This window comes from Sminthopsis crassicaudata, chromosome 5 (genome assembly GCF_048593235.1).
Source record: "Sminthopsis crassicaudata isolate SCR6 chromosome 5, ASM4859323v1, whole genome shotgun sequence".
Lineage (NCBI taxonomy): Eukaryota > Metazoa > Chordata > Mammalia > Dasyuromorphia > Dasyuridae > Sminthopsis > Sminthopsis crassicaudata.
The window spans coordinates 40,130,211-40,148,084 of record NC_133621.1 but is presented as its reverse complement, the minus strand read 5'-3'; the positions used below and the strand labels follow the sequence as shown (position 1 = coordinate 40,148,084).

The following is a 17,874-nucleotide window of genomic DNA, read 5'->3' as shown; positions in this document are numbered from 1 at the left end:
GATCTTACTGATATGAATATTCCTTCCACTGACTAAAGGTCCCAACTTTTTTTTCCTGTGAGATAAATACTTTCAAAGGATCTTTCCAAGGTGCTGAAAGCCTTTCCCTAGGTCTTTGAACAGTCCCTGGGTTCCAAGGCAGCACTTCACTCAAGCTGGGTACTCGTTATTCCTTGCCAACCTACTGTCTTTGCCAATATATATGTCCTGGAAAAAATCCTTTATGTAAACTAAGTGTGCACCATTGGAAATACAGTGCAACCTACTTATGCCAACCTGTGTCTTTGCACTGTCCTTTGGGTCACCTGTAGCTTTGATACTATGGGGATTATTATTCCAGTGATAGCAAGTTATTTTAATTTTAACAAAACTCCATCAGGACAAAACAATTTGGATTACTTCTCAAATTCAGTGCCATATAAAAGCACATCACTAGTGTCAATGTTGTTCTTTAAGTTTCTTTAAATTCAGCAAGAACATTAAGGAAGTAAAAAGTCATGTTTTTTTGAAGTATTGTTGCTTTTGTACCTCTGTTCAACACGTTTAGATTTAGATTACTTTTTTCAGTGATTTATTTCAAAAGGCTAGGCTTAAAAATAATGTTTTCAGAAGAAAAGGTTTTAAAATGATGTTAGTACTTCATTTAGAATTAGAAACATAATTTGCTCCATGGTCCATTATTTTTTCCATTACATTTAATAATACATTTGAGCACCTATTAGTAAGAGTGGAGGACAGCCAGACTAACATAATGGAACATAATGAGTCTAAAGAAGCTATTAGGGATCCAGTTAGTTAATACAAATACAGTGCCTGTTTTCAAAATAAGAATAATACTAAAAGAAATACATTTTCCTCCTGCGTTTGATGCTAGTTCCATGTATTATTGCCTTGTAAGTGAGCAGGTTCTATACAGACTGATAAGCCTCAAAATGTGTTTTGTGGTAACCAAAAAAAAAAAAAAAATGTCCAAATTTAATTTTCCATCATGTGATTCAGAGGGGATTCGTGTTTGTTCTGTTACTAATTGCTTTTAAAAATGAGCATGTCTTTGTGTTCATCCTTCTGGAATATATTCTGGGGAAAGAAAGGTGGCATTTAGTGTCTTCTCAGGATAAAATTGGCTTGGATGTAGATTGAACTAATGAAAATTTCATGGGTTGATCAACATTAGAGTGGGTTGATTGATTTTTAGAAACTAATTGCAAGGTTGGTATATTATCATGAAAAAAATTGTTTGCAGTAGTCTATACCTTTTTTTTCCTTCCCTTTTTAGGAAGTAACTACTTGTTTGCCAGATTATTACAAGTGGACCCAGTATTTCTTTATTAAATTATATGAAGCTGGACTAGCTTACCAAAAGGAGGTGAGTTTAAATTTATTGTTTGATTGTTACATCTTAGACTTCATTTAGAGCATACTCTTGCACATTGAAAATGTTCTATCTTCTTGGAAAGTAGCATTATGCAATGGGAAAACATTTGTTTAGATAGCAATCATGAATACAAGCCTACATGTCCAAGACCTTTCTAGTGTTACATTCTCTTAGCGTGCAATAAGCCTAAAAAAATATTTAGCACACACTATCACTTTTTTTCTAATCTCTATCCCTACCTGGGATTCCTGTTTTAGTGGGAGTTGTTTTAATCATATAATCAAAGTTCTTGTTATTACCTGCTTGAGATAGCCACACTGAGAAAACTGAAGCTTTGATTGAACTAAAGGGGATAGGTAATATAGGGGTAAAGGTAGCTTCTAATAGAGAACAAATTTTTATGAAGTAGGGATGTGAAGAATGTGGAAAGCCTGAGGGCAGGACTACTAAGTGAATCCAAGAAAGGTTCACAGAGGAGGTGTTTCAGGAGCTGAGCCTTAAAGGATGAGTAGAATCCAACTAGACAGAAGAGGAAAGGAAATTAGCAGCTAAGGGGCATTTCTGAGATCACTTATTATGTGGGAATCTTGTTCTTCCTTCCCCCCCCAAAAAAAATAACAAAACATAATTTTTTCCAGCATGAACTACTTTTTTTTGTCCCTGTTGATATTATTCAGAAAATACTAACTCGCTCTTGTAGCTTGAGGGAGTATGTGAGATGTCTTGGGAAGGAGGTGGCGGTGACAGGGTGGCAGTTGCAATAACATTTAGAATAGGGAAGAAAGTTCAGAAACCAAAAATAGCCCTTAAAGCTCTGGTAGACTTCAGTGAAACCACTTTTTTGCCCTCCCCTCCCCTTAGCCATCAGCTCTGTTGTGTTTGATGTACTAATTTGTTTTTCTTAGTCCTCAGGAGGACATTGTGATCTTGCGATCAGATTTGTTCATTTAGAGCATTGTCCTGTGACGAGAGGCCATCACAACCCAGGGTTTAAATAAAAAAGCTTTTCAATTATGTATTTCATTTTATTGATGAATTACATTCTGATTAGTTTTGAAATAGAAATCATTTTTTGTACTTAATTTTTATAAAAGCTTGTTGTTTTCAGAAGTAAGGATTAAGGTATTATTAGATTTAGAGTGAATGTTCATAATGCGGTATTTATTTACTTTTAACAAATATATAGATAGCTGGGCTTTTTTTCCAATAAAATTGGCCAAACGAGCAGTTATTATTCTATCGTGCTTTAGACTGTGCATGAAAGCTAATAGGAAGACTGTAAAAAGAGGACAGTTTTAAGCATCGTTGTTATAACTATGTCTTTGCTTCTTAGGAGGCATTCCACTAAATTCCTTAAGAGAAAATTTCTCTTCCTCTTCATAAAACAAACAAAAAAAGCTTTCAATCAAAACATTTCCCATGCTGACAGATTAATGATTTTATCTCTTATTAAAAAACATATCAGCAATAGTAGAGTTACTTAACTTGTTTAATTCCAGGGATCTCTGTGACAGTTTGAAACTTTCTCAGGATCATTCTCCAATGCATAAAATAAGACACGTGGGCTTATAAGGGAGACTGATTATCTTGAAATACAGTTCAGGGACCCCAAATTAAGAATCTGCATCTTAGAGAAAGTAATTTTATACACACACACACACACACACACACACACACACACACATACACACACATTTTACAACCTTGCATAGACTGAGACTGTAGGAAAGCTACACTATTTATAAACTTATTTTCAGTTTTCTGCCACATCTGCTATGGTAATCATTTAATAATAATTCAACAACAACATTTAACATTTACATAGCATTTATTTCTCAGGCACTAGGTGCGAAGTTCTTTTCAATTATTATCTCATTTGATCCTCACAACCACCCTGGGAAGTAGATGCTTATTATTCCCATTTTACAGTTGCCTAGTTAATAATTTGTACCCCCCTCCTCCCAGCCTCTTTCCCCCACTTCACACATACACACACACACACACACACAAACACACACCTAAAGTGCTTGTATCACACTCTCCAGGTAAAGACTCCGACTTCAGGAGGCTGACTCTTAGAAAATCTTAGGTTCTATTAGGAGCCTCAGAAAAGCCAGGCCCTGCTGTTTGCCATTATTCAGAGCATTTAATCTGTCTCTTTGCTGCCACCTGATGACCCATAGTCTAACTGCAGCAGCATGATCAGTTATGCAATTAGGCCCTTGGTCTCAATTCCTTCCCCCCTGTTGGTCCATTTGAAATTTAGGAGCTACAGTCCTTCTGTTTTAGGCAAACCACCTTAAGAATATAGAAGTCGGGTCTGCATCACATTTTAAGAAAGATATTCAAGTTAGTAAGTATTTATTAAACACCTACTGTGTGCCATGCAGTAGACTATATACTAAAACTACAGAGAAGAAAGTAAACTGACCTTGCCCTCAAAGAGGGTATAACATTGAGAAGGATATAGTACATCCACTAAAAATTAAATACAAAATAGATAGGAAAGGGCTATGTTTCCTTGGGAGGGGGAGGGGACTTGAGCCAATCTTTGAAGGAAATTAATGAGCAAGGAGTGGTTTCTAGGCCTGAGAAGAAAGTCAGTGGAAAAAGCATAAAGACAGAAAATGGACATTATATGTCAGGAATGACCAGAGAACAAGAGTTGTGAGAGGGAGTAATAAACTTGGAAAAATAGGCTTAGAGCAGTTTGTGTTTCTCCTGGCAAGAGGCAGCCATGGGTATTTCTTGAGTAGAAAGAGGACATGCTAGGCCTGTGCTTCAGGAATATCTATTTTATAGCTGTGTGGTAGATGCATTTAAAAAAAAAAAAGGTTATTTGGAGGTTATTACATTGTTCTGGGTAAGAACGGATGAGTGCTTAAATCAGACTGAGAGCCATCTGAGTTAAGAGAAGGGACAAATGTGCAGTGTAGTGTGGCAGTAGGACTGACAAGACCCCCCAGCTGACTGAGGGTGAGTTAAAGGAGAATAAAGGAGTTGAGAATGATACTTAGATTGTGAACTTGAGTGCCTGGAAGAATGGGGATGCCTTCAACAGAAACACCAAAGTTGGGAAGCAGAGAAATGGGGCTGAGTTTGGTTGTCTATAGAACCTCTAGTTGGAGATGGACAGTTGGTAATATGGGACTCATCTAGAGAGATGCAGATACAAACTAGAGATTTAGGCTGTAGTTTTGAAAAATCTACTTAACCAGGTTTGTTTTTTTTCTTTTAGTATTGGATGAATGAGATTAGAGTGTACTTTGGAAGCATCCACTAATATTCCACTCCAAAATCTTATGGTATGGAAGTAACCTTGAGTTTTCAAAGCCTGTACTTGTGAAGGTCAGGCTCTAAAAAGAATTACCCAAACGAAAGGCTTCAGGTGTGGCCCAGCATGGATTGTATGGCCTTTGTCCAAGGACCAGCACAATTCACTGTGGAGAGGCTTATCAAATTCATTGCTGGATGATGGAATATTTGCCAAGAGGACTCCTCAAAGACCATCTACTAAATCATGGAAGGGGCTATTATCAGTTTGTAGAAAGAGGAGCCATACAGTGAAATCAGTCCCTTGAATTACTAAAACCTTGCAGCATAATTAATCAAGGTGGAAGATAAAATATTTTGTCTTTGTCATCTGTCCTAGAGTAACCTGAGGATTAGCACTTCCTTGTTGCCAGAGATCGGGACATTTTGATTTGAAGGATCAGGGGATGAGATTTCTTGGGGGTTGAGGAGTGGTGGGGCGAGGGCATGGGTTTCTGAACTGTGGTGATGATGTTCCCCAAACTCCCTTCACCAGTGCAAAGCTGACAGCTGGCCTCTGGACTTAGAATCTGGGGGAGTCTTCTGAGCACTGAGAAGTTGGGTGTCTTGTGCCAGGCCACAGAGTCATTAAGTGTCAGAGACAGATCTGGAATCCAGGTCTTCCTGATGCTCTGCTTATTGTACCATATTGCTTTTCAGAATCTTGTTACACCAGAAATAGTTTATTCTTATTTTTGAAATATGAAAGATTGGATATTTGCTTCTTATAACTTCTCTGAGATGGGGGTATTCTTTACTTCTGTCTTTTAATTTCTCTATAGAATATACATTTGTCAAATTTTTGGCATTTTACTTCAGATGGATGACTCTTAACTATTTAGGTTGTCCCCAAAGTCTTAGTGAAGTTTTAAATTATTAAAGCTTGAAACTTGGGACATCATGGAGTTACCAAATAGCACTGTGGCAGTTTCTCTTTATCTGATTTTGTTTTGATTACAGACACTAAATGGGGTTAAGTAAAACTCTTTTGAGATTTACTGAGAAAATGCTTTATATTTATTCTTTTAAATACTGCATTTTTTTTTTTTTTTGATGAGGGTAACCTACTTGAAGAAATTAAAACTATTATATATCCATTTTTCTCCTTTTATCTCTCTTGTCCTACTTGTCAGCTGAGACAATGCATGATCTCTGCAAGTTTACCCTTTTTTTTAAAATTACAAAGGGGCAGCTAGATGGCATAGTAGTTAGAGCACTGGCTCTGGAGTCAGGAGAACCTGATGAGTTCAAATTCAGTCTCAGACAATTAACACTTACTCCCTGTGTGACTCTGGACAAGTTATTTAATTTCAATTGCCTCTCAACAAACAAACAAAACAATTATAATGTTAGAAACCGGTTAGCTTTTTGGGGGGATTTTAGGTAACTTTATACGAATCTCTTATAGACATTATTTATTAGATTTTTACAAACTGTGCTGTTATCCAGATTTTCCCAGAGTATCTCTTTACTCCTTGGATATTTACTTTCTCCCATGTACCCTTTTGTCTCAAAAAATGTGACCACAGCTGCCAGGAATGGGGAATATCTCCAGAGAGAGGCATAAAGTAAAGACGAAATTAAATGTAAACTGAAGATCCTTATCCTGTATGATTATAGTAGTTAGAAGAAACACTATGAATGTTTTCCTAACGTAACTTAATTCTGCTATGTTATTTTTTCCCTTTTTCCTTCTTTTCCAAAATTTATAAACCTGTAAACTCATTTCCTCAGATGTATTTGGGCCATCAAAGGCAAAGATGCATAAGCTAAATTGCTTCATGTTCTGTCTAGAGAAAAGTTTAAATGTTTGTAGTATGTTCACTTTTAGATGGCCAGTATTTTCCCTGAGTAACTTAGGGAGCAGTAGCTCCTAGTCTGAGAGTAGAATAGTTCAATTTGCTTAAACTTTCTCTCACAGTAATGAATCCTGAGGAGGTCCATAGCTTCTCATTTTGTTTTGTGAATTTTGCAGGCCTTGGTTAATTGGGACCCAGTGGATCACACCGTGCTTGCTAATGAACAAGTAGATGAAAATGGCTGTTCGTGGCGCTCAGGAGCAAAAGTGGAACAGAAGTACCTGAAGCAATGGTTTATTAAGACAACTGCCTATGCAAAAGTGAGTATGTTGTGTGGGGCTCCTAGATCCATGATATTAAGGCATTTGGGCACCATGGAAATGGGAAGCCAGTAGAAATAAGCAGCGGGAGGCAGCATCGTTTCCTGGTACATGAGTGAGCAAAAAAAATGGCAGATGAGTTTCAGAAAGTTGAGAAGAGAAAGTGCCAGACTGGAGATCAGGAAATCTGGGCTTGAATACAACTCAGAGGCTGAACTAATTATCTAACTCTGGACAAATCATTTAGGCTCATCATGGTTTAGATTTCTCATATGAAAAACCAAGCTCACTCACCTTGCAGGATTGTTGTGACAAAAGTGCTTAGTGTGCCTTAAAACACTATAAATTTGACTTCAAGGTGAGCAATGGCAAAATATCTCCCACATGACAAAATAGCCCACATCACACGTATGAAATGAGGAACTGTGAATGATTACAATTCATAAAAGAAAACTGGTTTATCATTGTTGACTGTTTCCTGAAGAAGCTCAGTGTGCTGTCACAGCTAAAAACAGACCAAAATAAGCAAACAGATAAAAACAACAACAAAATATTCAATGTTATATTGAAAATAAGCAGAAAATATTTTCTTTTATATGAAAGCATGATGCCCCTATTCTGGTCACTGTAGCTTTAGAAATATAAAGCAATTAAAGAGTGAGGTCTAGGACAGATACAGAAATAATCAGAAATGGAAAGGATTGCTAGCTGTCATGATGGCTGAAAAATTAAGAGTTGTAGAGGTTGGAAAGGCAAAGAGAAGATGGGCTTAAAGTCCATGAAATTGTGCCAAGGTACATATAACAGCTTGGTCATTTAGTTCTAGGGTACTAGAATGATGGCCCATCCCCTAAAACTTCAGGAAAGGAAATTTAAGATGAAGTACCCCTTCACAAAGCAGCAGCTCATAAACAAGAGATGTCATAGACTGAAAATATAAATGGGTTCAAGAAAGTTTAAATTCTTGAATAAGAAGGTTAAGAAATCATAATGCTTTGGAGTACATTTCTTAAATCTTAAAATTTAGCCTCTAGAAGAGTAACTCTAACTCTTCATGTTCTTGTGACAGAATAGTAAAATGGGTCATGGATTACACCCAATATGGTACTTAAAACATAAATGTAAATTATTTTAACAATTAATCAAATTACTAAATTAGGTCTGTTGTTGTAGAAGCAATATGTCAGACCCAGTTGTCAATACTGCCCAGAAATTCTGCCCCTAATATTTTTATTTCCAACTAATGCATTACACAGTCTATATTAATGACATTTGGCAAGGGGCTGGGAGGAAGATGGTGGACTCTTTTAAACAAGATTGCCTGATGTCTTATTAAAAGATATAGGAGAGGGATGAAGTCAACACAAGTAACCCATAACCCTTAAGAACTCACTAAGCAGTGATGCTGCCATCACCTTCCTTCCCGGGGCCGGATGAAGGATCTTAAATATGGTAACAATTCTTTGCGTTTAGATTCTTCTGTGTCTTGGATGCCAGCCTGATATTGCTAAGTGGCTTTCTGATAGTCATTTTTATTGAAGATAAATCCAATTAGCCCTTGGGTTTTGACATTTATCTGGTTAGAAATGTATTAACCTAACTAGTAGGCTTCATTATCTAAATTGTTATCTGCAGCTTCAGCTTTTTAGTAGAAATGTTTGGTTGCCATGGTGACTGGTTTGGTTTTCTCAAAACTCATGCAGATTCATTAAAAAGATTTTCTTTGGAGGTTAGTGGTTTGTTTAGCTCAGAAAAAAATAAATAAAACTGTGCCCTAAAACTGGGCTTCAAATTTGTGCTTCTCAAGTCTTTGCCTTGATGTCCCCCTGCTTCCTTTGGGGACATGTAATAGACTGCCCTCTTACCTAAAATATTGATTCCCAAGCTTTGTGATTGTCCTAGCCAAAATGTTTCCCATCTCTAAGTTCCAATTAAAGCTGCTTTTAAGATTGGTTCTCCATTAGCTGGAGTCTCACTCTTTGGGCTGTTGTGTGTTGGTCTTTGCACATGAAAGGAGCAGAGACAAGGTTGAGGAATTAGAATCATGGAAACACTACTTTAAAATCAGAATGTACCTTGTGTATTATCCAGACTGGCTTCTTTGGTTTACAAATAAAGAAATAAAGGACAGAGAGAGAAAAGTATTTATGTGATACCACACAACTAATTATGGCCCCAGTGGGAGCAGACCCTTAATCTCCTTCTAGCCCAGTGCTCTCTGCAATACCTGAACTGTTCCTTGCATCAGTGCTGGTTCGGTGAAGAGCAGCCTAAGGTTTGTATTTAAATCTCATAAAATATTCGATTATAGCTTTGCAAGAATACAAATGATGGTCTTAGCATGAGCATGTCTGTTTTGTGGAAACATGCTTTTCCTTCTACCTTAGAGATTTTCAAGAAGAATGCAGGAAAGTTATAAAAAACCCTGAAGCAAAAAATTGCATTAAGCCTGATCTATATTAGGGGTTTATTTCTTCCATTTCATCTTCCTAAGAATGTTTGTCTTGTGAATTATTAATATGTGACTCCAGAATTTCCGTGATGGAGAAAAGCTGAAGTCAGAGTAGCTGACGGCATGAATTAGAGTTTTGGCAGAGATGTGTGTGGGAGGTGTTTTGTGGGCAACAGGGCTGAGGTGGCGGTAGCAAGACAGATTTTTGGACTTGGTCTGCAAAATGCAAGAGGAGTTCCGACATTATTAGAATATCTCCTGCTCTGCTAGAATGAATGAGAGACAGCTAGGCAACTAGACAGGGAGACAGAGCTGGGAGAGAGGGCATTTCTTGTCTAAAAAGGAAAATTAAATTGCCCTTAAAATGGTGGAGAAAATGTTGGCTGCCTACTTAAATATCCCATCAGATTTTCTAGTCTACTAGTGATTACAGCCTTAAAATATACAAGAGAAGCAAATGCTTCTAATGGAATATTTACCTGATAAGGTGTGAGCCAGACAAAGGTATGTCCAAAGTAGGTAAGTTCAGCTGACACAAACAACTTTCCCCAAGCTTGTAATTTATTCTTCCAAGTTAAATTGAACCACCAGGTTTTGTTTTGTTTTTGTTTTTGTTTTTGTTTTTGTTTTTTATTTTTACTTCTTTCATAAGAACTTTTTAAAACTTCCTCTCCTCTTTTCCTACCTGCTAATACTCTCTGATCTGTTTGGACCATGAATCATACCAGGCCTATCATACAGAAGCCCTATGATTTTCTCCATGATTACCTCTCCTTTGTTTGTACTCATAAATTCTCAACTTACTCATTTTTGTTTTTGTTTTGAATTTAGAAAAAAAGTTTAATTCTTTTTTTAAATCAATTTTATAATTAGAACATTTTTTTTTTGATAGTACATATGCATAGGTATTTTTTTTTTTTTAAACTATATTATCCCTGCTACTCCCTTCTGTTCCAAATTTTTTCCCTCCTTCCCTCCACCCCCTCCCCTAGATGGCAGGCTTTCCCATACATATTAAATATCTTATAGTATATCCTAGGTACAATATATATGTGCAAAACCGAATTTTGTTGCTGTTGTTGTTGTAAAGGAAGAATTGTATTCGGAAGGTAAAAATAATCTGGGAAGAAAAACAAAAAAAAAAAAATGCTAACAGTTTACACTCATTTCCCAGTGTTCCTTCTCTGGGTGTAGATGATTCTGTCCATCATTGATCAATTGGAATTGGATTAGCTCTTCTCTATGTTGAAGATTTCCACTTCCATCAGAATACATCCTCATACAGTATTGTTGTTGAAGTGTATAATGATCCCCTAGTTCTGCTCGTTTCACTCATCATCAGTTGATGTAAGTCTCTCCAAGCCTCTCTGTATTCCTCCTGCTGGTCATTTCTTACAGAGCAATAATATTCCATAACCTTCATATAGTATAATTTACCCAACCATTCTCCAAATGCTGGGCATCCATTCATTTTCCAGCTTCTAGCCACTATGAAAAGGGCTGCCACAAACATTTTGGCACATACAGGTCCCTTTCCCTTCTTTAGTATTTCCTTGGGATATAAGCCCAGGAGAAGCACTGCTGGGTCAAAGGGTATGCACATTTTGATAACTTTTTGGGCATAGTTCCAAATTGCTCTCCAGAATGGTTGGATTCTTTCACAACTCCACCAACAATGCATCAGTGTCCCAGTTTTCCCACATCCCCTCCAACATTCATCATTATTTGTTCCTGTCATCTTAGCCAATCTGACAGGTGTGTAGTGGTATCTCAGAGTTATCTTAATTTGCATTTCTCTGATCAGTAGTGATTTGGAACACTCTTTCATATGAGTGGAAATAGTTTTAATTTCATCATCTGAAAATTGTCTGTTCATATCCTTTGACCATTTATCAATTGGAGAATGGCTTGATTTCTTATAAATTAAAGTCAATTCTCTGTATATTTTGGAAATGAGACCTTTATCAGAACCTTTAACTGTAAAAATGTGTTCCCAATTTGTTACTTCCCTTCTAATCTTGTTTGCATTAGTTTTGTTTGTGCAAAAACTTTTTAATTTGATGTAATCAAAATCTTCTATTTTGTGATCAATAATGATCTCTAGTTCTCCTTTGGACATAAATTCCTTCCTCCTCCACAAGTCTGAGATGTAAACTATCCTATGTTCCTCTAATTTATTTATGATCTCATTCTTTATGCCTAAATCTTGGACCCATTTTGATCTTATCTTAGTATGTGGTGTTAAATGTGGGTCCATGCCTAGTTTCTGCCATACTAATTTCCAGTTTTCCCAGCATCAACTTACTCACTTAAATGAAACAATTTAAAAAATTATGTGGTTACTGTTGTTCTTCTCTTGGAAGCTGCTATAGGGCAAGGATCATGTCTATATTTAATTTTATAGAGTCTATGCAAAAGATCTTTAAATAATAAAAATGGCGATCCCATCTGTTCATAAATTTATACAAGGAAAGTCAGTGGCTACAGAGTGTCCCTAAAGTTTTAGTGCACTTGTCCTTTACGCCTGCTCAAGCTTGCACTAAGCTTTGGGACACCCTGAGATTGCCAGATTACTGTGCTTTTGACATTGTGTTTGAGTATCCCCCAAATACATACAGTAAATGCCACTGGGAATAAAGAGCTCCTTAGCAGACAAGAGCCAGGAGCTGAAAACTGATCTGAGAGTGTTTGAGGTGGGGGGGGTGATGAACCCATACCTCCTTCTGCCCCTTTGATACCCCCCTCTTCACAGGCGACAACTGAGGTTGAGAAGGGTCACTTGGCCACGAAGCCTCAGAGGTAGGTTTCACCTTCAAGTCCAGCACTTTCCTCACTGTGCCCCTCAACTGCCCTATTAGTTTTTTCCTCCATGTTTCCTTGAACAAACATTTAACACTTTGTGTGATATTACAGGCCCCCTTATCTGCATCTGTAGCTGGATTGTGTGCCCTTAGAATCACTTATTACCATATAAAATCACAGAAGAGGTCTTCATAGGTTCGTAGGATTCTGAGTTTGAAATAGTCTTCATTCCTTAGGTGTCCCTTTCCTGGCCTGTCTTAAAAATAAAGTAACTTGTCTAAAATCATAGAATCAGAAAACAGTAGAGCCAAAAAACCCCTATAGGCTATGTTCCTCTCTCCCCCCATTTTACAGATCACAGAACTGAGGCCCACACAAATGAAATGATTGATTAGGGATCACCTGGCTAAATTAGCTGGTGGTGGAACAAGAACCACAGCCTGGGCTTCCTGAGTCAGTTCTCTCTGCTACATCAGAAACCTTTTGCCTGCTATTGAAGGTTGGTTTCATAGCAACCAGGGGTCATACTTATCAAGTGTTTCTGAGAAATAAGTGCAAAAATGTTAAGTCTGGAGGAAAAAATTATATAAATGGCAGAAAAAGTGAAAGGCAATGATGGAAAAGAAGTGATTTTAATTTACTTGCTGGTCTGATCTTTTCTGAACTCATTTGTAAGCTCAGAGAAAGAGAGGATTTTGTCTTTATCTTAACTATAAATCATCCTGACTATGCCAAATTTAGCAGTATCTGGTCACCCTCTGAACAGTCAATAAATATTAATTGGTAATTGGCCGGGGGGGAGGGGATTAGAGTCATGTTTCCTTGAATAAGAGCTAGTTATCATGCCTTTTAAAGGAGCATCATTAATGGGTTTTTATGGTTTTTTTTTTAAAAACTAGATAAGTGATCTTTTAATATTTAGAATGATGACTTCCCATTCTGCTTTTCACACTCTATTCTAGATAGATTAGTTGGTAAAATGTAGTTTAGATAGATCTCTTGCCTAAAGAATGCTATAGCTGTTGTAATTTATGACAGCTTTGGGGGAAAATTGTAAAGGCAGATAAAAGTTTTAGGTAGTAAATTAAAGTTAGCTCATCATTCAATTCATTTTAACATTTATTGTCTAATAAGGGCAAGATGCTGCACAGAGGGCCTAACTGGGCTAACTGACACATGAATGTTGATATAAGGGCTTGTCACAAGTCCCTTCTGGACTGAGGATTTCTCCATGTCATTTCTCCAAAGTTTAAAAAAAAAAAAAATTGGGGAGAATTTTCTTTGGAAACTAGTTAACCTTTCACTTCCTGGTATGGTACCATAGTCTGTGCTTTTTCCAAATTAAAAACCAGGTTTTTAGCCAGAATATTGCACTTGTCTAGTATTGCAGATTAAATGGGAATAATTTTTAGCACCACTTTTAATCTTTTTCAGGATTTAATAAGCCCCTCAGTCTTCTTTTGTATCTTGACAAGTCTTTCCAAATTGAAAACAGACTGAGGGATTAAATAGTCCATCAAGCTGTGTTCTGCCCTGAATACCTGAAAGTTGTAGCTTCAGAATGGGTCTGTACTTGAGAGGCTTAAAAAGTGTTTGAGGCTTAGGTTTGAGGGAGGGTGAGGGAAAAAGGAATCAGTGGGTGCTCCCGAGCAGGTATGTCAGCACTGGTCGGTTTTAATTTTAGGATTGGGCTGGCATTTTGGTGTGATTTCACAGCACGGTCGCATTACCGTGTGTGCATGCCCTAAACAGTTGCTATCAGGTAGCAAATTTGTTTCAGTCATGATGAGGTGAAACAACTAAGCTCTCGAACAGTCCGTAGCAGGTAATATATGGGGATGCTTCTGATTTCTGCCCAAGAAGGATGTTACTTTAGTCTGTTTTTGATTACTTTAATTTCTGAGTTTTGATATTTAGCCGTTAAATTTATTTCCAAGAGAATGTCCTTTCTATTGTTTGACAAGGAGAGCTAAATGTCAATGTTTTATAACTCTTTAGAATGAAAAACAGCCAGTAACAATGTTAGAATCATATCTGCAAGGCATTTTATGGCGCTGTCTTGGATCCTCCGCTTGTACATGCTGAACTATGGTGAGGGATGGAGAGGGTATTTGCTTATTTTTGCCACCAGAATGAGACATGGTCGAGTCAGACATTATTTGTGGCTGCTGTGCTCTCCAGTGATCATGTCCCCAAGGGCTGGCCAGTTCCATATCGTGGAATCAGGCACTGGTATCTTGGCCTGGCCTAGAAATCATTCTGAAAATGTTTTAAAAGTGACCACAATGATTTACATTTTGATGCTTGCATATAGTACTTTATCTTCAAATAAAAAAGTAATCATTATGCTAGAGGTTTTTAAAACACTCACTCCTCTCTGTTTTCTCTCCTTCCCTTCCTCCTCTTTCTTCCCTTTCCCTGCTCTTTTTCTTTCTCTTCCTCCCTGTCTCTCTCTCTCCCCTTCCCTCTGCTGTTCTGCTGTTCTTCTCTGTCTGTTTCTGCTTCTCTCTGTCTCCCTCCCTCTTTCTCTCTTTTTTCCTTCTCTCCCTCCCTCCCTCCCTCCTTCCTTCTCTCTCTCTTTCTCTTTCTCTTTTTCTCTCTTTTCTCTCTTTTTTCTTTCTTTTCTCTCTTCTCTCTTGGTGTCTGTCTCTCTTTTTCTTTTCTCTCCCTCCCCCTCTTCCTCTCTCCTTCTCCTTTCCTTTCCCTTTCTCCCCTCCCTCCCCTTGCCTGTCCCTCCTTCCCTTCCTCCTTCTGCCAAAAAAATAAAGCAGAAGAGGGGTAGAATGTCGTTGGAAGGCAAATTTGTGTTTTTATGGACGGTTCTAGTGTGTCACTGCAAAGGTTAGAAGTCATTGTCTCTGCCCTTAAGCTCTCCTGTTGGTAGGATGGCAGAGAAGGGTTAAGCATCTTTAATGATTATATTAAATTATTTCAAATTAAGGAGGAAATGTTTTTTGCCGTCCAGGCTTTCTTCTTTTTTTTTTTTTTAGCAAAATAATGTAAGAAGAACTATTCCCCAGAGAATATGTTAACTCAGAAGATCTGGTATTAATTTTAAAACAAGGATCCATTTCAATTGAAGGACACTCACCCCTTTCTGCTGGAGATTCTTAGGACTCTTATCCTTTCTGAGGGTCACTTTTCTGTGGTTGTAGTTCCTTGGATCTCCTTTTTGTAATAAGCATATTAAATACATTTTAAAATTTACTATATTCCTAAAATGTTTTAAATGTAAAAGAATGGTTTTTAAAGGATTTGTAGTTGGAGCATCTTGGGCTCTGATTCTGGCCCTGCTGTTGCCTTCCCCCTGTGTGACTATAGATAGGCCCTGTCCCCTGTCCCCCCCACCCCACCCCATTATCTGTACTCTGTAGGACTGGAGGAGTTACAAATGTGATCAGCAGCACGTGGTTGGCTCTCTCTAATTCTTATTTTCTAACTCCCTCCTTCAGAGCTGTGCTTCGAGATGATATTTTGCCAAGAAATTGTGCTCCCATTTGTACTTCTGCCTTCCTTTTATTGCTCATTTTCCTCATTGTCTCTGGCATATTTCTTGTGCTTTTGGAACATTAAAGCAGATGAGACCCATGGCATCCAATCTCCCCTTTACTCCCTTGATTTTAATTTCAGTCTTTCATGTTCTCAGAGACTGCGCATTCATTTGGCCACCTCAATGGTCTTTAAAACTACCCAGTGGCAATAACTAGTCTAAAGTCCGTGAAGGTTCATAAAACGATGACCCATCTCATGAGGTCCTCATCACAGCCCTGGGAGAGGGGTGGTGACTGTTATCATGAGGAGACAAATATTCCCTCTTCATCCAGATTATACATCTTTGCCATGAAGATTGTTCATACCCTTAAAAGGACATATTTTTGAAAGAAAAAAAAATTGATAAACACTGAAAATACTAGTTAGGATAGGCCACAGTCAGGTTTTAGACAAGGCAAATTGGAGCAGCAACATGGCCAGTATTTGAACCAAATATGACAGTTAGTGATTACAAAGGGTTTTCTATTTGAAAGGGAATTTAAAATCTTTTCTTATTTTTCATCACCACTCTGAAAAGAGGGTTACTTTTATCACATTTTAATCTTTGCAGAGAAGATCATACAAAGCAAATATGAACAAGTCTAAATGTACCCAAGTATTTTAAGACGATAAACCAATACTATATCCATGCCTTAACTCCATATAGGCAGCTGAGCTGAAGCCAGAAAGGTCTGAGTTTAAATCCAGCCTGTCACTTCCTAGCTGTGTGATCTTAAGTAAGTCACTCCATCTTTCTGCCTTGGTTGCCTCATCTGTAAAATGGAGACAACAATGGTACCCTCCCCTTCCCAGGCTGTGGTGAGGACCCCATGAGATAGTCACCGGAAAACACTTTGTGAACCTTCACAGGCTCTAAACATAGCCATTGTCACTGGGTAGTTTAAGAGACCGTTGAGGTGGCCAAATTAATGCACAAAGTCTCTGAGAACATGGAAGAGAAAGACTGAAATTAAACTCAAAGGAGGAAAGGGGGGATTGGATGCCATGGGTCCCATCAGTGGTAGACAGGGCACAGGATCAGCTGAAGTAGAGACTCATAGAGGAGATTCACAGAGGAGACTCGTGGGGGATGGTAAGAGGCTGGGCTCTGTTGTCCTTTCCCATAAGTGATGCTCTACAAGGAGCCGATCGGTGGAGGTCCTTTTTCTGTAAAAACTATACGCAGTTTTTGATCCCCATTGGCCACTATGGACAGTTAAGAGAAACTGAGAATATTTAAAGATGAGAAGACAAACACAAAATCCATGGGGAGGAGGGGGTCCATCTGCAGGGAGGGGCAACTGTCGTTATGGTATGAGGCTGCCTCATGGGCAGCAGCAGTGGAGGGGCAGAGGTGACCGGTGAGCCCCGAGGAGGAGCAGAGCGGGGCAGAGGTGACCGGTGAGCCCCGAGGAAGGGCGGAGTGGGGCAGAGCGGAGCAGAGGTGGCCAGTGAGCCCTGAGGAGGGGCAGAGGTAGGCAGAGGTGCCCGGCGGGCCCCGAGGAGGAGCAGAGCGGGGCAGAGGCCATCGGTGGGCCCCGAGGAGGGGCAGAGGTGGGCAGAGGTGCCCGGTGGGCCCCGAGGAGGGGCGGAGTGGGGCAGAGCGGAGCAGAGGTGGCCGGTGAGCCCTGAGGAGGGGCAGAGGTGGGCAGAGGTGCCCGGCGGGCCCCGAGGAGGGGCAGAGAAGGGCAGAGGCCATCGGTGGGCTCCGAGGAGGGGCAGAGGTGGCCAGCGGGCCCCCTGTCTCTGGTTCTCCTCTGAGATACTGGAGGCAGGCAGGCTGGGAGGAGGGAGGAGGAAGTTAGGAAGGGCCTGGGGGCCGTGGTATAGTGAGTGGGCGGGGCAGTAAGCTGAGAGTCCTACCGCAGTCCCTACTGAAGGACCTTTTATCCTGTGGCTCTCTGCACATCCCCCAGCCTGCACTTTGCCACGCTTGCTTTCTTCCTAAATTTAAAGGGCCAACACAGTCAGAGAGCTGGGTTCCATAGAAAGCCTGGCTTCTCTCAGTGAACCTTCAATATGGATCCCTTATAATGATATCCTCCCCTTTTCCTTTGTGTATTTCTTGTTGACATGGAAATAAGACTGAGTGTTTGGAGACTAGAGCCAATGGAAAATAAGTACATTAATAAAACATCTGCATGTCTTTTATTAAAGTGATCTAATGAATTGGAAACTAATACAGGCCGTAACTCACCGGTCTTTAAAGAGCAGGCCTGGATATTACTCCCAGCACTAGCTGCCTTCTGCCTCGGGCTGCGTGGTGCTTCAGCTGATTTGTGA

At 39.1% G+C, this 17,874-nt stretch overlaps 1 protein-coding gene across 3 annotated transcripts in view; it reads left to right on the top strand.

The window, feature by feature from the left end:
- The window catches only part of LARS2 (leucyl-tRNA synthetase 2, mitochondrial), a 134,517-nt gene that overhangs the window by 52,860 nt on the left and 63,783 nt on the right, over positions 1 to 17,874 (top strand). For all 3 annotated transcript variants that reach the window (XM_074271416.1, XM_074271417.1, XM_074271418.1), the window contains exons 6-7: positions 1,277 to 1,366; positions 6,663 to 6,806. In XM_074271416.1, the coding sequence (XP_074127517.1) occupies positions 1,277 to 1,366; positions 6,663 to 6,806 (234 nt within the window). The remainder of the gene's footprint in view (positions 1 to 1,276; positions 1,367 to 6,662; positions 6,807 to 17,874) is intronic.